The sequence below is a fragment of the Cynocephalus volans genome, chromosome 1 (assembly GCF_027409185.1).
Source record: "Cynocephalus volans isolate mCynVol1 chromosome 1, mCynVol1.pri, whole genome shotgun sequence".
Taxonomy (NCBI): domain Eukaryota; kingdom Metazoa; phylum Chordata; class Mammalia; order Dermoptera; family Cynocephalidae; genus Cynocephalus; species Cynocephalus volans.
This window is the reverse complement of record NC_084460.1, coordinates 2,895,001-2,917,429: the sequence shown is the minus strand read 5'-3', so window position 1 is coordinate 2,917,429 and position 22,429 is coordinate 2,895,001. Positions and strand designations below refer to the sequence as shown.

General features: G+C 38.2%; 1 protein-coding gene and 1 pseudogene across 4 annotated transcripts in view; one reads left to right on the top strand and one right to left on the bottom strand.

The window, feature by feature from the left end:
• Positions 1-22,429, bottom strand: part of PARP11 (poly(ADP-ribose) polymerase family member 11) — a 67,033-nt gene that overhangs the window by 1,863 nt on the left and 42,741 nt on the right. For 3 of the 4 annotated variants that reach the window (XM_063110443.1, XM_063110460.1, XM_063110452.1), the window contains exons 2-7: positions 15,454-15,582; positions 14,458-14,578; positions 12,020-12,095; positions 9,327-9,399; positions 9,116-9,246; positions 139-290 (exon numbers count right to left, since the gene is read on the bottom strand). In XM_063110443.1, coding sequence (XP_062966513.1) covers positions 139-290; positions 9,116-9,246; positions 9,327-9,399; positions 12,020-12,095; positions 14,458-14,578; positions 15,454-15,582 — 682 coding nt within the window. Of the gene's footprint in view, positions 1-138; positions 291-9,115; positions 9,247-9,326; positions 9,400-12,019; positions 12,096-14,457; positions 14,579-15,453; positions 15,583-22,429 lie in introns of those variants that run through there. The other variant, XM_063110469.1, reaches the window with a different exon arrangement.
• Positions 5,731-6,770, top strand: LOC134373315 (ubiquitin carboxyl-terminal hydrolase isozyme L5-like; annotated as a pseudogene).

Below are 22,429 nucleotides of genomic sequence, written 5' to 3'. Positions count from 1 at the left end.
GAGGGTGTGCCTGGAACCTAGTATGGTAACTTTTACCTTAGTGATTACCAAACCCCTGAATTATAAAAAATCAGTAATCTCTACAAAGAGGAAACTCTCTCCTAGGACTCAAATTGGACATGGAGTTCTGATAATTACCTTTTCCAAAGAGAGCACCATGTATACCATTTATTCTCCAATCGAAGTTATGAATGCAAATTGCTTCCACAAATTCACTGCTGGTGCCATGAAACAGCATTTGTTCATTAATCTGAGGAACACCTCTTTTTTTCTTTAGCTGAGCCTTTTTCCTAAAAACATAATACATGTAGACATAACAAAAGCACACATAGAAATATACTATAAGTAGCATTTATTAGCTTTTTAAGGAGCAAAGTTCAATAGAAAGGGTGAAACAGAAAATACTTCAAGATAAATCATAAGTGGACAAAGCAGCTCTGGAAAAGAAATAATTTCAAATGCTCTTGGACACATAAATCTTCCCATCAAAAATTATTAGTTAACATTGAGACTTAAGGTTAAAAGTTATATCAAAAATTGTAGTTATCCCAGACTATGTGCCATCATAATAAAGGTAATTGATTGCCTAAACCTAAAGGCATGATTTAGATACAAGCTTTACAGATACCTAAAAATGGGACCATAAGCAAATAAATAATACAAACTTTAGAATCTTTAGACACTGAGTTCCTTGAGCAGGAACCACATCTTACTCTTTTTATCCTGAGACTAGAAAATGTTGGTTGAATTGTACTGAATTTTGAACCTTATGGCTGGAAGGCACATGAAACCATCCAGTTTAACTCTCTTCCCTATGGACAACTCTCTTTTAAGACATAAAAGGATTATAACAGAAAAAAACCCAAAACTAAAAACAGCCTAAAATTCTTTCACAGAGAAATAAATACATAATTACATATTTATACAAAAAAGTTAAAAGCAATGACCTAGATCTACGTGCATTAACATGGTAAATCTTGAAAAATAATGTTGAATGTAAAAAGAATGTTACAAAAAGATATGCAGCTCAAAATAATACCATGCACTGTATTTACTACTATAGGTAGTAAAAATATAAAAATATGAACAAAAAGGCATTGCACCAACCTCAGGAGGAAAGGAGGACAGGAGGATGGAGATGGGGCAAACACTGCACCTGTATCTGTAATGTTTGTATCTTTTAAAACTAGATGCGAAGATGAAGAAAATGAGACAATCATTACATGTTAAATTTGACTGGCAGGTACACGGGTGTCTGTAAACTATTTGGTACATTTTTATTTTGGAAATATTTCATTAAAAAGATGTTTGAAAAATTAAAAAGAACCTCCCACTTAAGTGTCTGATAGCTAGCTATTCCTGCTTCAGTCCATTTCAGTGTCAAGTGCTCGTGCTTTGCAGGACAGCATGACCTATCTGTGATCAGCTGTAGTTGTTAGATAGCACATCCATCCCAGCAGTGAACCAAAATCTGCCTTCCCATTACTTCCACTGACTGGTCTTATTTTCTTCCAAACAGAGAACAATTCAAATCACTCATATAAAACAACTCTGAAAATATCCAAAAATAACCATGAACACCTACTGCGGCTTTCTTCTCTAGGTTAAACATACACCTTTCCCTCAACTATTCCTCATATACGATAGCTTCCAGGCCTTTCTCCATCCCAGACAGTCTTTATTAACAAGAACCTGCTGGATACCATCTAGTTTATCAGTGTTGGTAAGAAACAGAAACTGTGTCCAGATATCAGACAGTGCCGACTTTACTGGCACCACTGAGTTCGTTTTTGTAGCAGAGGCATTGAACTGCTTACAGAAATGTATAATTAAAACTCCCAGGACTTTTAAAACCATACTTATCCTTTCTTGCTGTTTTTGCACAACTGATTTATAAACCTAATGTTGTAGTAGATTTATTTCTGTTAAGCTTCACTTGATACTACAATTTTAAAAGTAAACATTAAATAATAAAGTAAAATATCTATGTCTCAGATAGATTTTATAAACAACATCCAGCTTAATGAATATGTGGGCGAATGGATACTTACATTTAAATGATGATAGAAATGAAAATGTACACCACCTTTCTCAAGAGTCATTTGGCAAAGTGTATCAAAATTTAAATGTATATGCTTTGATCTACTGGCTATGGTCTTTTCAGACCATGACATTAGAAGTATGTATATTAAGCAAATATTTACGTCACAAAAAGCATGTTTTCAGTAAGAACGAATTATACTAACTCTCTTTTTCAGAACTTTATGTACTATCATTTTTTAAATGAACATTTGTTCCTTTTATAACTAAGAAAAACAGATATTTTTTAAAAATAAAAGATAATATTTGTTTTGACCCACAGTTTCAATCTTCTGAGGTCTTTCTGACTCCTGATTCACTCACATAACAAATAAGCTACCCCTTCTAGTTTTGAATCTTTCACAAGTGCGATAAGCAAGACTTCTGCATTTTCACCCACGTTCTTGATAAAACTGTTGAAGGACTCAAGAAGAAAGCATGGATACCATTTAAGTTATTCTTTGCATAAGACCTGGCATACATTTCTCCATCATAAGAAACTTTCTCAACTACTTTATAGAAATCAAGTAGATTGTCTAAAGGGTTTACCCATCCTCTCCTATGGTTATCCCATAGTTAGTTTGGCATTAGTGAATCTACATTGGTTTTTTCGAAGTAAGCATTTGTTTAATACACATCCTTCTAATGTCAAACTTCATGGTCTGTAATGACAAGAATCCACTCTAAAAATTAGGATATTCACTTATCACTACTTTTCAGGCACAGATTAGAATGAACTTTGGTTAGAAAATTCACTCGAGTCTCTCTTAGATATTATAAACAAACTGTGGGTTAAAGAGCCTGAAGTAGAGGCATTGGCAGGCACTGAAAAAACTGCTTTATTACTGGATTGGACAGAACATATATACCAGCTGAAGGCAGAGCCAGGCAGGGTGGTTAAAACTTCATACCCTCCACAGCATGGTTTACTCTAGTGCACACTACTGAGGTACCCATGATATGTAGACACTCAGAGGCTATGACTGTGGTTGTGTTCCAGAAAGGCTAAAGTTGAGCTCCAGGGCCTCCTGAATGAACTTCAGTTAAAACTGCAAGTAAAGTCATAGGACTACACTACATTTTTCACAACCCTGCCCACCTTTGCCCAAACCCACATGCATTTCTGAACTTACTGAAAGTGCTAGGGCACCAGCTTCTCAAAGAAGTCTCAAATTTTGCATTCTCTTAGAACCTAGAGTGCCAAGAGAGCTAAATTGTGTATGCTGCATGCTCTGCAGTAGAGCAGGAATATCTTCAATATCTCCACTGCATGCTCTGCAGTGGAGCAGGAATATCTTCATTTCAATCCAGGAATATCTGGATTGAAATGTTTGCCTAGGTTTAAACCAGTGGTGCTCCATCCTGATAACAACAGAATCACTTGTAGAACTTTTTAAAAATAAAAATAAAAAATAAAACATCTGGGTTCTGATTCAGTAGATCTGGGATAGGTGACAGATATCGCTACTTATTAAAGAGCTCCATAGTGCTCTGGACATGCAGCTCTGTTTGAGAATCTCTGATCTAAATCCACATTCTTGAGGAGAAGCACCTTTCACTGCTCTTACTTCCTTGCTGTCTTATCCTTCTCAACCCTGGATCAATACAACCATCTCCCCATTTGCTCTTATGTTTGTATTGCTGAAGTACATCAAACAACATCCCATGGTTTCTACTACAAATACACATACACCAACTTCAGCTAAAACCTCAAGGCAGATGGAAATCCTATGGTTCCCGACTTAGCTCTTTCTCCCCCATTTCCCACAGTGGCCATTCCAAGTCCTCCCTTTCCCTTTTTCCTTCCTTCTTATTCACACCTCTCTAACACTGCATTCTCTGCAGGTGACTTGACTTCTTATTTCACCAAGGAAACTGAATGTATTAGGAAGGAACTCCCTCACCTGACTCCTCTCTTCATACCCTACCTCTGCTGATCTATAAACATAACTGGACCTCCCTTGTCTATCTCCTTCCTGACACATGTTCTCTGAATTCCACCCCATCACACCTCTTTAGAGCTTTAATCCACCAATTACCCTTCCCCTCTTCCTCCTGTCTTTTAAATTCTCCTTCTCTATAGGTTCTTTCCAATTACAATGCTCATGTCTCTCTCATCATTAAATTAAAAAAACCTAACATAACAAATAAAACAACAACACTCTCCCCAACTCCCCGTTACCTATCTTCTCACACTTCTCATCCTCTTCACCGCCTTTCTGAAAAAGAAGTCGACATTTGCTGTGTACACAATATATATAGTGTCTACCAACATTGCTTTCATCGAGGTTACCAATGACCTTCTTATTGCAAAATCCAAAGGATGTGATCCTGTGGAGGACACCTGCTTGCATAAATCACTTTCCTCCTCTAGCTTCTGTGACCCCACACCACATTCCACTGATTTTCTTCCACTTTCTGTGGTTGATACTTCTTAGTTTTCTTCCTTGGGTTTTTTCTTCCTCTGTTCATCCCTTTCAGAGTTTGGTCCCTAGTCATTACCTCACATATTCTAACAACTCCAAAATCTTTGTCTCTCGTCTATATCACTCTCCTTAGCGTCTGATCCATGTATCAGCTGCTATCTATCAACCACTACTCCCTTCCCATCATCCCTAAAGACCAAGACCTGTTCCTACCCATATTCCTTTAGTCAATTAAAACAAGCTAGAAACTTGAGAGTTATCCTTGCTGTCTCCTTTACCCACCCCACTGCACACGTTAAATCAAGCACCAAGCCCTATCATTCTACATCTTTAATATCTCAAAACTGTCTTCTTTGCTCCAAAACAGCAGACACCACTTCGGTTCAGGCCACCCAATGTGTCTCAGTTTAATTACTGAAACAATTTCCTAAACTGGTCTCTCTGCTTCAAATGTGATCCCTTTCAATCAGGGTTTCTCAACTTCACCACTATTGATATTTTGGGCTGCATAATTCTTTGTTGTGGGGAGGCTGTCTTATGCATTGTAGGATGTTTGACATCCCTGGCCTCTATGCAGTAGATGCCAGTAGCACCCCCTACCCCATCACATGACAATCAAAAGTGTCTTCAGTCATTACCAGATATCCCCTGATGGGCAAAATCACTCCAAGTTAAGAATCACTGCTTTAAACCCTTCTCCACAGTATGGCCTGATGAATTAGTTTTCTAAAATGAAAACAAGATCCATCACCCTCTTGCTTAGAGTCCTAAATGGCTTTCTACTGTACCAGAAAAAATCCCAAACCCCTTAGTTTAGCATATAAGGGCCTGCATGGTCTGGCCACTGCTAACTCTCTGACTGACTTCCACTCTGGATCCATTCAACTCAACTAAGGCTACTGAAGAAAATCACACAACCACCCCAGTGGTTCAGCTACAAACTCCTGCATGCTCTGCCTCATGACTACCTTTCCAGTCTCCTCTCCTACGGTACATCCTAATTTCTATTATATTCCAAATTCTCTAATTTTCTATATTCCCTCTTGTATCCAAACTTTGGCTCATGCTGTTCCCCATGCCTGGGATGTCCTTGCCCTACCCTGTGTCTAGGTTAAGTGACACCTGCTTTAGAAAGTGCTCCTTCACACTCCCCTCTCCAGTGGCTGGCAACAGCTGGTGCAGGGCTGCCAAGAGCAAGAGGTGGAGTGGGTCGTGTGGCCAGGGCATGATAGGCAGTGCCAGGGAGTGGCACCCCACGAAAAGCGACCCTGGGTCTTCACTGAGCTTAAGGATTTGAGTGCCAAGGAGCCCAAGTAGAAGATATATGGAGTTTAGAGCCTGAGAATTTGGAAAAATTAAAGCCAGTTCATGGGTAATTTTTCTTTTCAAGTGGCAGCCAGGAGAAGAACTAGCAGGCTCTGTGATTCATGACTCCAGACTTGACATGGTATTTTTTGCCAAGCAAGTAATTAATAATGCTTGTGCTACTCAAACTATAGTAAGTGTGTTATTAAACTGTACTCATCTAGGTGTCCAATTAGGAGAGACACGATTAGAGTTTTTAAAGAATTTTCACAAAGATTTGAAGCAGCAATGAAGGGTTTGGCACTGAGCAATTTAGATGTGATTTGACAAGTATACAACAGTTTCGCCAGGCAGCAAATGTGTGAGTTTGATGCATAGACATCAGCAAAAGAAGATACTTTTCACTTTGTCAGTTATATTCCTGTTGATGGAAGACTCTATGAATTAGATGAATGAAGAGGAGGACCGATTGACTTAGGTGCATGCAATCAAGATGACTGGATCAGCACAGTGAGGCCAGTCATAGAAAAAAAGGATACAAAAGTACAGTGGAGGCAAAATTCCATTTAACTTAATGGCCATTGTGTCTCACAGAAAAATGATATATGAACACGAGATAGCAGAGTCACAAAAACAACTTGCAGAGAAGGAACCCGCGGATATAGATCAAGGCAATAATATGTTAAATACTATTCAGTCAGAAGTTGCCAAAACTTGGATGCTTATTAAAGTACAGAAATTAAAAAGATACAAGATCGAAAATATCAGAAGGAAACATAATTATATGCCTTTCATTATGGAATGTTAAAGACTTTAGCAGAACACCACCAGTTAATATTACTGGTAGAAAAGGCAAAAGAAAAACGGAATGCAAAGAAAGCTCAGGAAAACAAACGAAGAGGATGCTTTGGGATGTGTACACATTTCTGCTTCTGCATTTATTTTCATGGAAACCATTAAGTATAAAGAACTTTAACATCCTAATTGGCTCAGTGCACGTTTGGCCACAGTACCAGTCTGACCTGTCTTTAATGCACACATTCATAAACTTCCCTAACCTGTATCATGTACATGTAATGTAGTGCATATTAAATAAAAGTGATACTGAGAGTGTTTGCCTAAATCCCATTATTTCATATTGGATCTGAGAATTGTTGGTTTTCCTGGAAATATAACTACTATAATGATCTTTAGAAAATGCATAAATGATATTTTCTACTTTAATTATGCTTATTAATCTTTTGATCAGTTAAATACTTACCATTTATAAATATCAGATCTTGATTAAACTAGATCTCCTGTTTATTTTCATCACTAATGGAAAAAAGTTAGTATTTCTATCTTTGATACCTAAGTGTTTTGAGGATTTTAAAACTGAATTTTATTTCCTATACCAATTACTTGAAAAAAATACAGTATTAATGTAGATGATTTGAAAAGAAAAAAGTACAATTTCTAGTGATTTTCACTGCTGCCAATAGAAAAGGTAGTAAACATTCCAATTTTAAAAAAAGCACTCCCCACTTCACAACACACACCCTAATTTTGTTGATGAGAGTGGACTGATGCCTTCACTTTGTGCTCTATGATGTCATGTGCTCACCCTTACGTTTCTGTGTTGCAATGGCTTGGCTCCTTGTCTATGCCACGGTCCTGCACACCATTATATCCCAAGTGCCTAGAATAGTGCCTGTTACAAAGTATGTGCTCAAATATGTTTACTTGATGAAGGAAGGGAAGCAAGAAAGGCCTGAGCAGTGTGAAACTGATGCCCATAAACTCACGAGGGCCTGAATACCTATATGGTGAGTCATAGGTTATGTGACAATGAGATCGACTAAGTTATTTGAGTTCTTCAGGAAGATGACAAAATGACAGGCAGCCCTTACAATGAGACTCAGTATTTTGTACTGTTATGGCAGGTGGCAGGTTCATTTACTGCCATAAATTTCTAAAGGCTGATGTATGAAATCAATGCAGTTTTTACCAGAGTAAAACTGTTTTCAGTGAAATCCTTAGTGTTAAATGTTTTGGAGATTCACTGGTATACTTTTACCACTAGGATTTAATTGAGGACTCAAATTATGAGGGAAACCAATATGAACTCCACTTCAGAGGCCTGATTAAGAATAACAAATTAAGTTTTCACCAGACCATTTTAGAAAAACATACTTTATTCACCGAGAGAATAAAATCAAAGAGGGTAGAGGCTTCTACCTTCTTCTATGAGACAATCATCTAAACAAACACTAAATAAAACCTTCTAAACTCATTTAATCTCAGTTACTGTCAGAAATAAAAGTTGGTTTGGTCCAAAGACTCAAGACTATAAAGAACAAAAGCTGAAAGTCCCTTATTCAGGCCATATACTAACTAGTCAGAACTGTGAAAATATTCCATGTACCATTACCAAACAAAAGTCAGCCTAATTCTCAAGTATGAGTATATAGAAATGAAATAAGTTATGGTCTGGAGCTTGCTTTAAAATATTTTAGCAACAACAATAACAACAAAAAAAGAGATAGATTATGTGTAGTGAATCTTGATAAATGAACCAGCATGGGGTTCATTATATTAGACCCTCTGCTTGTGTGTGTATTTGAAATTTTTCTGAATTAAAAAATTAAAAAAATATTAGAAATCAACTCTTCCACAAATATTAATTAAAAATAAAAAATCACTTATTTTAAGTATAGGTTGGTATAAAAATGATACAGCACAACAGGTTAATCTGGACAATACTTCTAAGTTTTCTGTTAATGGGCTTTATTTTTAGGTTAAGTGCATACTGAGCAATCCAATGGGTCATTTCCAACCTAAATCTAGTAATGAATTGAAATTTTAAATCTACAGCATAAACTTTGGGTTAAGCAGGAAATCTGAAGGTATGTTTTAAAGTGTTCTTTAAAATAAAACAAGCAAATGGCTACAGGCAAGATAGTGTGATTGTTAAAAAAAAAATTCAATGTTTCCAGAGATTTCAACATAAAAGGCTGAGCCAATGAAGTCATATCAACAAAGCTAAATAGCTCCAGAGATTCTCTTGTAACTCTGACTTCAGACAAGCACAGTTCTAAACCTTGAAAGGGAAGAGGGCTTCTCGCATCACAATACTGCAAACAAAGCCTGGCATTTACTTTCAGAGCCTCTCTCTGCCACTCCTTGAGGGTGCTGAAGAAGAGCGCTGAGAGACAGGGCAAAATATGGCAAGAGAGAAAAACATAGCACTTCTATACCACTGAACATTAATACAATTAAACATCTGTGCTTAGGTAAGGAGAAGGTTCAGATTAGAAATGTCTCACCTACAAAAGAACTCCCATAAGTCTAGGTTTTGAATTCTCTGAATTCTTTTAATTCGGTTGCGATCCATTGTTTTCCCAAAGAGACCAGCAACTTCATTATATTCATGTGTTTGATTGTGCAGAGGAATAAGCTGGAAAAAGAAGTTTGAATAGTTTTATTAGGGTTCTTTCCAATTTCTTCCACAGTAGAGTTAGTCAGTTCTGCTCTTACCTGATAGGGTATGTCAGTATTCACATTCTCCCAATGTGGTGGCATAGGGATAGCCTCGTTTTCACAGATATAACTTTAAACAGCAAAAGACAAAACAAAATATTAGAAGCTAATTATAATTAGTGTCAGTGATTTAGCCTTTTCTCCACAGCTGACTTTTCACATTCAGAGTATTGTGACAAGTGCAATTAAGTGTAGCTCTTGATTTATTTAAAAATATTTTTTAAATGTCTACTGTGTGCTAATTTTTAGGTGTTGAATTGTGAACTTTGATGGAAAATATCCATCCCTACAACATCAAAATTTCAAAAACAGTTCTTTAATTCTGTCTTGTTTTTTGGAAATTTTGGAGTTTCCAAAAATTTCAAACCTATCTTTAACTTACTCTTTTGAAACCCATTTTAATTTGGGGTATTCTTTCAGAACTTCTTTAGGTTAATACAAGCCAAGCTTATCCCTCCACACAAATGGTAGCATTAAAGCATACATTTTTTGCACCTGTTCTTTTTGTTTTTAAACTTAATATATTCTCAGAGATCTTTCCATATCAGTACATAGAGTATCCTCATTCCCAGAGCCTAAACAGAACCTGGCACATGGTAGACACTCAATAAATACTTGCTGAATGAATGAGTGCCTTCTATTTTAAAGAGGCATAGAATTCCATTGTATGAATATACTATAATTTATTTAACCAGTCCCCTATTGATGATATTTAGCTTGTCTTCAACTTTTTGCTACTATATTAAGAATGCTGCAAAGAACATGTCTGTGCATTTGTCATTTTACATGTACATTAGTCTATTTGCAGAATAACATCTTTGAAATGGAATTTCTGGGTCAAAGGATATATTTATTCATAATTTTGACAAAAACCACCCAAATGCTGTCCTCAAAGGCTGTACTTATTGACATTCTCACCACAAATGAAGGGAATGCCAACAACCTCTCCAAAAATGTGTGTGGTGTGTTGTCAAACTTTTGAATTCTGTCAATCTCATCGTAAAGAAATAGTATGATTTAATTTGTATTCCTCTTATTTATGAATGAAGTTATATGAACTGTTCAAATTCTTTGTCCACATTGGTCCTTTACTTAGAGAGTCCTAGAAGTACTTTATATAATACAGAGATTAGCCCTTCACCTGTAATAACGAGTAAAAATATTTTCCTAATTTTTTCTCACTTTGCCAAAAGTACCTTTTAGCTATGGAAAACATTTTTTTGTTATTTTTGTGTAGCCCATATCCTTAATTAACTCCTTCCCTACAAGAAGCATGTATTATGTGCTTTGCATGTAACAAATACTCAATATATTCTCACAATAAACAAATAAACATTTCTATCAGCTCCTACTGATCTTCATCACTCTACTGCATCCTACCTAACTATTCCTTTCCTTTTATTATCTTGCTTATTGTCCTCCATTGCGTTAATTCTCTCCCTCTCCTGTCTTTGCTCTAGGGTTTGTATAATTTGTGACAGGACAAAGTGCTTGACCCCCTCATGTACTTCTTCCCCCACCAAAGCATACCAGATATAACAACATACCACGGCAATCACATTTTCCATTACTATGTCTCATTTTTCCCCCAGGTTGCACATGCTTTGAAGATAAGCAATTCCTTTTTTATATCCCTTGTTCTGAAGAATGTGGAGATGTAGCTGGTAAGGAAACAGTATTCTCTATATTTCACAGAATTACTAGAGCATCCATTTATAAGTACTTGAATAACTTTTAAATCATGATGCTAAAATATAGGTCAAAAGTCTTGAGAAATAAACTGATAGAAACTTACATTGTTTCTTTCTTGACTTAATCCTTTCAAAATATCTCCTTGGGGGTAAATGAACATTACCTACAATTCACATGCCATCATTTTTTTTTTTTTTAGTTTCTTTTTAAATTCTTTGAACAGAAGGAATTTAAATAGTTGCTTGAGGAATCATTACAGAAAACAGGAGAAATGCTCTAAGATTTTTCCCTTCAGTTCCATTCGCATGAATAACAAATACTTATTCTCTCTTGGCATTTATACCTCTTTTTTCAGACTATATTCAGAGAGAGCAAGAAGGAAAATTGCAGCCTGGATCCAGGGAGCAGGCAGCTGTACTATATAGTCCCATTGTGCCACCATCTTCCTTAGCTCTAATTTAGTTGCTCCGTTTGAAGTTACTTTCAGTAGTCGACCAGTTGGGACCAATGGAAATAGAGACAAAGTGGGCAATTTTCTAGGATTTATGGCTCAAATAATGGCATGGCTCTGTGAGGATATCCAGGGTCTTCAAAAAGTTCATGAAAAGATTTGTATTATCTTTTAATTCTATTTTCCCACAAACTTTTTGAAGTGCCCTTGCATTTCCAAGTTAACAATTCAAACCTACCTCAGTGGGTTATTTTAAGGATTTATAACTGAGACCCATAGGCATTTTGCAACTACCATGCAAACACTTCTAAAGAACTGCAGAAACATAATATACAAGGAGAAAGGAAAATAATAAAAGAAAAGGAAATAGCAATAATAATATTGCTATTTTGTCATCAAAAAAGAGATTAAATATTTAAAAGATCAATATTATGATCATTAAATGACCTACCCAAACATTTTTGGTCTATTTATATTTCTGTAAAATAGTAGGAAAGAGAAGGGAGAGGAAAACCCCACCCTTTCTACCCCATTCTCTTTACAGTACCTGAAAGCACTGATAGAAAAGGGGGCTCTTTTTATTAAGCGCTGTTTTCCAGTGATGAGATTCATTTGCTTCATTTCTGTATACAAAGACAAAGGTATTAGATACGTCAGAGAAACGTACCATGATATAAAGTGTCATGAAGATTACTAGTCACATGACATGATGATCAGTATAATGGAGCTTTGGGAGTGGCTGACCAGCATAGCATATTAAGGATACTTTACCACACATCTACTTGCCATGTCATAAAGATGCTATTCAGGGGAGCACAGCTTCACTGTTTGATCTAAGCTCACACATAAAGATGCTAATTTCATACACTGCTCAGGATGCAGTTTCTATTCTTTTCTATATTACATTTAGGTAAAACTGACACTAAAATATAAGAGCTCTAAACTTAGGAAAGTTAAGAGTACTAGAAAGAGAAAGAAATTATAGTACTAAATCTTCTGGCTGGTTTATTAAGTGGAAAATGTACTTTGATTTCTCCAAAAATTGTAAAAATGATAAAAGAGAAGTGATAAAAGATAAATTTACATTACCATTATAAAACTTGTACAACCCACAGAATTTCAAAAATTTGTACATTTCTTGCCTTCTCTTTAAATTGTATACCTAAATCAAAAAAATAGAAAACCTGGCTAGACCCAATAATACTTATATAAAAGATTTAGTGATCAAACACTAATTAACTAAAGGTATCATTTTCTTCTTTCATCTATGCCTCAGCAATGGCAATATTTACCAAGTACATTTCTTCATTCCCACAAAGTTAAGTAGTAAATCTTAATGGAAGATTCTAGTCAGTTTATCTTGTCTAACTGACATCATTCCATTCTAAAATAAAGGGGTTCGCCCACCCAGGCAAATGCTAATATACAGTGTGTTCTGCCTTTACTGTATTCTCCCGACTCTGCACACACTGGTATTACACTGTTCAGGGGAAAAGCAAGATCATTTTAGCACATGGAGCAAAATCCGCAGTGCCATCTTCTTAAACCATCTCATTTTGAGTTTACTTTTCACCATTTTTATAGAGAGAACTTGAGTGGCGCTAATAACTGCAAATAGTACATGTGAAACACTAATACCTAACCTTTGAAACAGTATCATTATATAGAGGGTTGGGGAACTTGAGTTATTAGTATATGTGACTCCTATTTTTGATAAAAATATTTTCTAATAAACGGCATTTTCTGACAGGAAACTTCCAAAAAATACAGTTTGCTAGATAATATTCTTTCAAAAACACGTGGCTTGCTGTACTATCTACCAAATGCCTTCCCAAACTTCATCCTCTACATGAAGGCTGATGTCTATGTGTATAGTTCTGTTTCAGTACTGCTTCAAAAATAACACATGTACACATGACTAAAAATGTCTACCAGACATCTCTGCCTAGACTGCAGCAGAAAAACAAATATCAGGACCCCCATAAAGGCAGCCTATCTGCCTAATATTAAAAAAAAAAAGAAGTTATAGTTAGTCAGGAGTAAGAATCTAACGGTTTTAACTTTTTAACTCTTGATAATAATAAAAAAAGGCAAGAAAAATTGAAAAATTGGTGGGGCGATAATCATTAGATATTTGGTTGTATCAAATCCCCTTCACCATTTCTGGGCCTTCACTCATTCAAGGAAACTTCCTAAGTTTTCACCACCCTAACCAACCACAACACACTACTAACAGTGTCATAAAGACACAATGCACAGAAACTGGGAATGAACAGCTAGAGAAGTAAGGTGTCGTAGCAAACAAAATGCATTTTTATTAAGAAAGCCTCCCCACTCAGGTCTTGTTTGCTTCTAAGCAATAAACAGCTCACGTTAGCAGCTTGAAACTTAAGGGCCTGAACCCAACAGGTTTTTCATGGGGTATCTAAATGCATACCCGCATATCATGGATGAAATCCAAAGTGGGATTAGCTGGCTAATCTGTGAGAGAGACCATTGAATCAGAAGATGGCAGAAGGCAATGTCCATTAGAGAAACAGTTTTCTGGCAAATACACCAAGAGAAAGGTCATGCAGCTAAACTGTGGTCTTGAAACTATCATGAAAGTCATTCTCATTTCATGGCTCAGTTTGATCCTTAAAATAAAAAAGTTTCTACCTATTTCAAAAGACTGATGGGGCGATGAATAAAATAATAGCTATAAAGTGTTTTGTGTTCTTTAGAAGACAATCACTACATGAACTCAAAATACATGATAATCTCCACATACATTAATACATATAAGCATATAAACTTGCCTTTATAACAGGCAATGTTGCTCGAGAAGATTTTAAATCTTGAGTTTTTATAAAGGTATTTTTGTGTGTAACAAAAAGGATTTACTTCACTGTTGGCAAATATGTCAACTAATCCTGATCTTCAGAGTTGTAGATTTTACTATATCAATATACTAAAAACACACAACTATTAGGGAAAAAAACATACCTGCAAAGTCTATCTTGTAGCTGAATTTGGAAGTAGTAAAAGAAATGGAGCCACAAGGGTTTGTTTTGAAGCTTTTTTCGATATCTTCACTGCTAACTGAACACTGAATGTTGGTGTCCGGCTTTAAGACAAACCAGAAAGTTTCATTTATCAGCTGTTCACATTATTGACTTGGCTACAGAGGTGGTACTGTGGTCACAGAGACAGAGAATATAGGGATGAGGGAAACTTCCTAATCACCTATTCTAGTTCCCAACACACAGGAAGGACCACAACTAAGCCAACATATTGAAAATAGTTTAAGGAAAAATTTCCAGCAAAGAAACAACTGGTCGTAGTTCCCATCAACAACTAGTTATAGTCTCTTTTTCTCAATTATTACAATTTTTACAAACTATTTCAATAATTACACTTTATAAATGGCTCAAATTAAATCTTTAAATAGCTAGATAAGGTTTAAAAAAAAAAAAAGACTGCAGGTTTTTGAGTATGAATTCAAACCTCAACTGAACTAGCTGTGTGACCCTGGACAAATTATGTTATCTCTTCCGAATTTCACTTTCTTTGACTGTAAGACAGTGTTCACATCTGCTTCTGAGTTGCTGTGAGGATAAAGGATAAGATATATGTACAACACCTAACATAATACCTAACGTACAGAAGGTGCTTAGTATGGACTTGTTCTTCCCTTTCTCTTTGTGCACTCAAACTTGCAGTTGCTCAGATGTACTGATACCACGCAACTCTCAGTCACATTCGCCCTCTGTACACACAGTAAACACACACTGCTTCTTCTAAATAAATGTTTGTGGAAACCTGGGGAAAAGAAAAGGAAAAGAACTAGAAGAATTTCTACCTTTTCTTTTAATTAAGTTATTTGATTTCCTTAATGTTTGATTTCTTTCAAGTTCTGCATTCATACTCATTTCATGCATTAACAAGGTGATGCTAAGTGGAATCTAAACTCCTTCTGCTAAGTTCAAGGAAAGGAGATACCTGAAACATGTGCCACTTCCCACATTCTGCCAAGTAAAACCAGCCCCACTGGGTGTCTGACGTGTCCATGTCATCCACTTCACTATCTGTTGCTTTGGAAAAGCATTCTTCTGCTTTGTGAAACATCTCCTGAAAAGCCAGAAAGAGGCAGAGGAAGAAATAATTCTATTAATAATCAATGTTCTTTTTACAGATCATTTTACTTCTTTACAAAGAACTGTATTCCAAGTGTCTTTCACATAGCAACTCTTTAAAAACAGCATTCTGTTGTGCATATTGGCTCTGAAGATAAACATTTTAAAATGTTGAGTATCACTGCTTAACAAATCAGGCAAATAATCATCGTCTTAGGGTATATCGATGCCCATTCAACCATTTAAGTAAGCTACATCAGTATCTATGAGCACTTCAGTATAGCCCTTTCAGAAGAGCCCTAAGAAATTTCTGTTTTATCATATGTTCTCATTATTTGTCAAAAGGATCCATGCCATCACAACTAGTTAAGATCAAATGCATCCGATTTTTGTTTTAAACAGTCATTATTTCATTTAATGACACACAAATAGTATAATCCAATTTTAGTAAAAATACATCTATATTTACCCACATGAATCTATGTGTATATATGAGTATATGTACACACACACTTAAAAAAAGTATGGATGTATATACAACAATCTGCTATAGTTTTTTCTAAGGGTTAGGATGATAATAATAGTTAACTCTTATATAACTCTTATGTGCCAAATGCTATTGTAGGTACTATACAAATAATAACTCATTTAGGCTTTACAACAACTTATTTAAGATAGGTACTAGTAATGCCCTAAATTTATAAATGAGGACACTGAGGCACAGAGAGGCTATGCAATGGGGAAGTGAAGATTCATACCTAGGCTATCTGGCTCTAGGATCTGTGCACTTAACCACCACGTATACCCTTATACTTTGTTATCTACCATTTTATAATTTTGACTATACCAATTAACTCATGTACACATTGTCTTTGAAAAGATTCAAACACTTTTGGGCAGTTATTGTGATGAAGAAGTCACTCGAAAGAGGACAAACAGGCAGTCAAAGAAGATTAAACTTAATGCTGAATTTGGGTTCCTGCCTTCATTCATAAAGGTTTTAAAATTATCGATTTAAATTTGCACAAATAATACATGAAAACATTCTCCTGCCAAAGAAATCATAAAATTCAAGATAAAGTTAAAAGTGTTTTTGACCATTACTTCTATTCCTGGTATCTTCTCACCTTATTTCTCTAGGGTTTACCAATGCTATCAATTTACTGTGTATCTTTCAGATTCTCTCTCTCTCTCTCTCTCTGTGTAATCATATACATACATACAAACATATAAAGTTATTGGTAATTTGTTAAAAAATTTAATTCGCTGTATTTTTAATTTTTTTCCAAGGAATATGTACTACTAGGTAATTTGGAAAATATTTGTTCACAATTTCATCTTATAAAATGTCCATCCTGTTTCTAAAAGCTGTGTAGCCTGGGATAAGTCTCCATTACCTTGTCTAGGCCCCAGTCTCCTCTCCACAAAGTGAAAACTTGAAGGCCCCTCTCTCAGGATTGCTGTCACAAATGACTGAGACAGTGCCGCAGGCAGTGCCTAAGCTCAGCGGAGGGGCTTGCTATTTTTTATTCATGTTTGGAACACCAACGAATGATTTATAATTATGCTTTATAATTACTTTTTGTTTCTTTTCCTTCATGTTTTAAAGTTGACTGGCTGCTAAGATATGAAAAACAGAACACCTTAGGATCAAAAGTTTCAGGTTTAGGACTGTGTGGCTACTGTTGGAATCCTGCCGACATTGCCAATTGCTGTGCCAGGGGCTATAGCTAAGGCAAATGTCTGGAATCCTGCTCACAGAGCCAACTGTAGTGCTCTTAATCCTGTTCGTGATGCCAATTGTCTAGCTCCACGACTATGCCAGTTGTCAGGCTCTTTTACCTGCTGGTAATCCTGTACCAACTGGGCTGATTGTTGAGCTAAGGCTGGGTCTGGAGCCCACAGACCCCTCAAGTCCATTCACAGACTGGGTCGCAAACCCTTCACATGCCAGGCTGGGTCCCCAGACCCCTCACATGCCAGGCTGGGTCACCTCACCCCTTACACACAGTTCTATGAGCTAGGTAACTGGCCAAAAGGTCCTTGGAGCCATAGGTTGGAAAGCATATAGCCCACCCACCTGCTTCACTAAAACACATTCTCTCTCTCTTCCTCTCTCTGAAGAACACAAGAATAGCAACAAAACTAAAAAGATACATTGGCCTGCATGTGCACTAACTCCACACTCACACACACACACACACACACACAATTTGCTTCCAAAGGATGTGCTAAAACCACACCCAACCAGACGCAAGGTGAGGGCCCTGACCAAACTATTCTATTTTCCCAACAAAGCCCCGCTATTTACCTTACATAGTTTAACCAGATAAAGAAGAAAATGATTTAAAATTTAAGATCAGTTGTACAGTCATCTATTCACACTCCTGTTTCTTCCTTCTATTATTGCTCACATCATCTGGCCATTTCACTGTGAGAGAGAGAGAAAGCAAGGGTGACCTAAATTTAGCTTTTCTTCTAAAAATAACTAGGAAATTTTGGAAAGATGACATTGAAGCTAATAGTTAAGATAAAAATTTGGCTTATGAGTTCTATCTTTTCTCTGTTAGAAAAGCAAACGGAAAATAGAATATGTGTGTGTTGTGCTACATAACTCTGTACCTATGATCTCACTTCAAATTTTACAAAATTCTTTGGCAATTTACAGTATTTTGTTCCTTCACAACCCAATAGGCAAGAGAGAGAAGTAATTATTTTTCAGGTAAAGTCAAGAAAAAACCAAAGCAGAGAATAATACAATTATTTTGTCCAGAATCACAGTTAGCAGTAGAAAAGACATTACAGAAACACCCAAGGCCTCCTGAATATCGGTTCTGCCCTAAGTTACAACGCCCACTGCCTCATCTTCACATACAGATAGTCATTCCTTCTCTCCTCTGTTGCAAGAGCCTAATTTAATTGCTTCACTTCACTGATACTCTGGCTTTCTTTCAAAAGATTCATTTTATGAGACTAAACCTTACAATTTTCTACAGTAAGTTTTCTCTCCAAAGGAATGGCTATTTTGTATAAAGAGGTTCAAAGAGTCAGTCAAGTTTAAATTAATATCTTAAAAGACTATAACTGTAGCAGTAATGGCTCTAGCTTAGAACACATTTATAGGTAATAAAAATAACATGTACAAGTTATCAGCCATGGGGTAGGCATTTAATAAACGTTAGATGAATGAATTATTTCAGTCACAATGCCATATTCTGCCTCCTGTTTTTAACTGCAAGATAACAGCACTTACAGCACAGCAGGCTGTGAAAGGAAAAAAAAGCTAGTATAAAGTGGCAAAACATTTAGGAAATTTTCAAGTGCAATGGGTGTACTGGTGGAACCTGTCTATAATGCTCTGTATTCTAAAGAGAATATTGACAGAGCTGGGAACAGTCAGCCTGGATCTTCACATTGAAAGGCTGTGTGAAAAATGAGTTGAAAGTTAAAATCCTGGTCTATATAAAGAAAATAACGCTACCTTCCAGATTAGATACAAGTTTTCTGATTAGATTACTACAACAAAGTATCATTTATTTTGTTAGTATAAACATAATACCTTGAGGAAATCATACTTGGTATTGAAAACTTCCTTGCCTCTATATAAAGAAGATCAAAACCTGACATTAAAGTCTTAAAAATGGGGCAGAACTTGCAAAATAACAGAGTAAGTTCAGTGGACCCACTCCCCAGCAAAACCACATCTTAACTGGTGAAAATTATTTTTACAACAAACATTTAAAGATTCTGGAAATTGTCATAAGGACATACAGCATTTGGAGAAACATTCATTCAAGAATATTTACTAAATCTCAAAACAGGTGAGAGTCATTAGCATTCGAATCATGGTCTGCACGGTGACCCCCATTCCCTCAGTTCTGTATGGAAGTTCAACCCCTGGCACGTGCAGTCAAAACACAGGGGATCCCTCTCCCTCCAGTTCCCACACTGCGGCTAGTTTTACCCTAGGAAGGGCAGGCTGATGGTGTTTCTCATTCTCTTCAGCCCAGAGGTGCAGAAGAAGTCACTGGTTAGATGACAGACGACCAGTCTCCCTTCCCCTACCTAGCCTCCATTCATATGGTGGAAGGTCTATTCTAGGTCCCGCAGACTGAGAATACTGCACTCTGATTGCCACCGCCCCAGTTTGCCCCTAGGTTGGAGGTTTCATGCCAAGAGCAGCAAGCCGAGAAGACCAGACCCACTGCCCACTCAAAGAGTGGGGTCACCCTGAAAAGAAAGGGCTCCCACCCCCAGCTCCAGGTGCAGTGGCACAGGGATTCTGCCTGGGGGAGAGGCATGCCATAAGGACAAAGAGCTCCACAACTCTGCCTGAGGGGACTGACTTTATTTGGAACAGAGAGTAGAGAATCCCACGACTAAGGGCATTATTGAAAACAATGGAGATCTTGATGAAAAACAATTAAGGAAAGCAAGGATGAAGCAAGAAGAATGGCTGAGCAGGCAGAGGTTTAATACAGAAAACCAGAGATAGCCAAGAAGAGCCCTCCTGGGATCACAGTCAAACTTTAAAGTCAAGAATGATCAAAGCATGACATGAGGCAGACTTGGAAACATTTCCTAAGTGGCACACATACCCACCAACACAGGGTGGGAACTTAACTGGCACAAAGGGCCTACACACAACTTCTGACCAAACACTGACTGAACTACTCTGACCCAGGGACAACTCCTATGAAGCCAAAATTAAATATCCTTGGTGGTCTGGAAGACTGTGCATGCCCAAGTTTTGGCCCTCTCAGTAGCAATCCAGGAGGGAACCTCCACGCTACTAGTACTTAGCTAACAGTAGGACAAATAAATGTAAACTCCCGCAACTGTGACAGCAGCCTCTAAACAACTCACACATCCAACAGCCAGGAGTAGAAATCGACTCCCTAAGGGGACTTAAGCACAACTTTTGACGAGTAAGTGGTCTATGGCAATCTAGGAGTACCACCTAAGTAGTCAGGCTAAGAGAAAAAAACAAGGGGGAAAATCTGAGCAGGGATATCAAGCTGCACACTGTAAAGGAGACAGATTTATAGAATTAGTTTAGCCAAGTCACTAAAGATAAACAAATAACCAAACAACCAACCCAATAATAGGAATTATTATCTACAGTTGCTACAATATGTTACCTAAAATATCCAGTTTTCAATAAAAATTATCACACACACACACACACACACACACACACACACACACACACACACACACACACACACACACACACACACACACACAGCCCAGAAGGAATTTCTGCGTTCATGGGAAAGGTAAGAGAGCTGTGCTGCAGAATCCTGCAGTTCAAGCTACAAATGAGCTGCACAGCCCTTGCAGTTTGTGAATTCAGTGTGGGGAGCTGCTAGGAGCCACATGACTGCATTAATCCAGGGAAGGAGTTCGTGCTGAGGCCCGCCCCACTCCTTGGATCCTGGGCTGCCACAGCATTCGCCATTTTGGGATCAGAGCCAACACCTGGGTGCATTTTGCCCTGGGGCCCAATAGCCCCGCCATCTCCACAACCCTGAGGCCCCCACATCACCTGAGCCCATGCAGCATCCTGCACCCTGGGAACAGGTGGTCCAGCGCAGTGTGGAGGCCACGCTCAAGACAGAGGGAGTCAGTTTGTGCACATTCCGGAGCCAGAGAGCTCACCAACTGGGGCCTTCTGCCACTGCCTGCAGCATTGCCCCCTTCAGTGGAGCACCTGTTCATCTCTCACAGAGGCAATGAGTCCCTCCACAGCTCCAGCAAACCTGCCCAGAGCCATGTACTCCAGCTAGGAAACTGTGGAGTGCCTGCATGTCTCTCTCACAGGCACAGAGCCCTGTCTGCAGCTCCAGTGAACCCTCCCACAACTACCCATCCCAGCAAGGGAGCTCCAGAGAGACCCAGAATCTCTCTTGGAGGCATAGGTGCCTGCTCACAACCCCAATGACCTTGCGTGGAGTAGCCCACTCTAGCTAAGGAGATGCAGAATGACCCAGTATCTCTCTTGTTGGTGTGGGGGGCCTATCCATGACCCTGGAGACCATGCCCAGAGTGGCCCACTCCAGTCAAGGAGCTGCAAAGTGACCCAACATCTCCCTTGGAGGCACAGGGGCCTACCCACAACCTCGGTGACCCTGTGTAGGGTAGCATACTCCAGCTGAGGAGCTGCAGAATCATCCAATGTCTCCCTTAGGGGCATAAAGGCCTGCCCACAACAGCAGTGGCCTTGCCCAGAGTGGCCCACTTCAGATGAGCAGCTACAGAAAGCCTCAGCATCTCTCCTGGGGGTGCACAGTCCTGCCCACAACCACGGTAATCCTTCCCAGAGTGGCACACTCCAGCCAAGGAGCTACAGAGAGACCCACCATTTTTCTTGGGGGCATAAAGCACACCCATGACTGCAGCAGCCTCACCCAGAGTGACCCACTCCAACAGTGGTGCTGCAGAGCAACCCAGTGACTCTCTTAAGAGTACAGAGCCCTGCCCACAACTCAAGCAGCCCCACCCAGAACAGCCCATTTCAATGCTAAAGCTGCAAAGTGCCCCAGTATCTCTCTTGGTGGCACAACAGTGTGCCCACAATGACAATGGCCTTGCCCAGAGTGGTCCACTCCAGCTGAGCAACTGCAGAGCACTCCAGCATCTCTCTTGGGGCGCAGAGTCCCACCCGTGGCCACAGCAACCTTGCCCAATGTCACACACCTTAGCTGAGGAGCTGTAGAACACCCCAGTGCCTTCTTTGGGGAGTACAGGATATGGCCCCAAGCACCAGTGACCTCAGCCAGAGTCATCCACCTTAGCTGAGGAGCTGCTGAGCACCTCATTATCTCCCTAAAAGTCCAAGA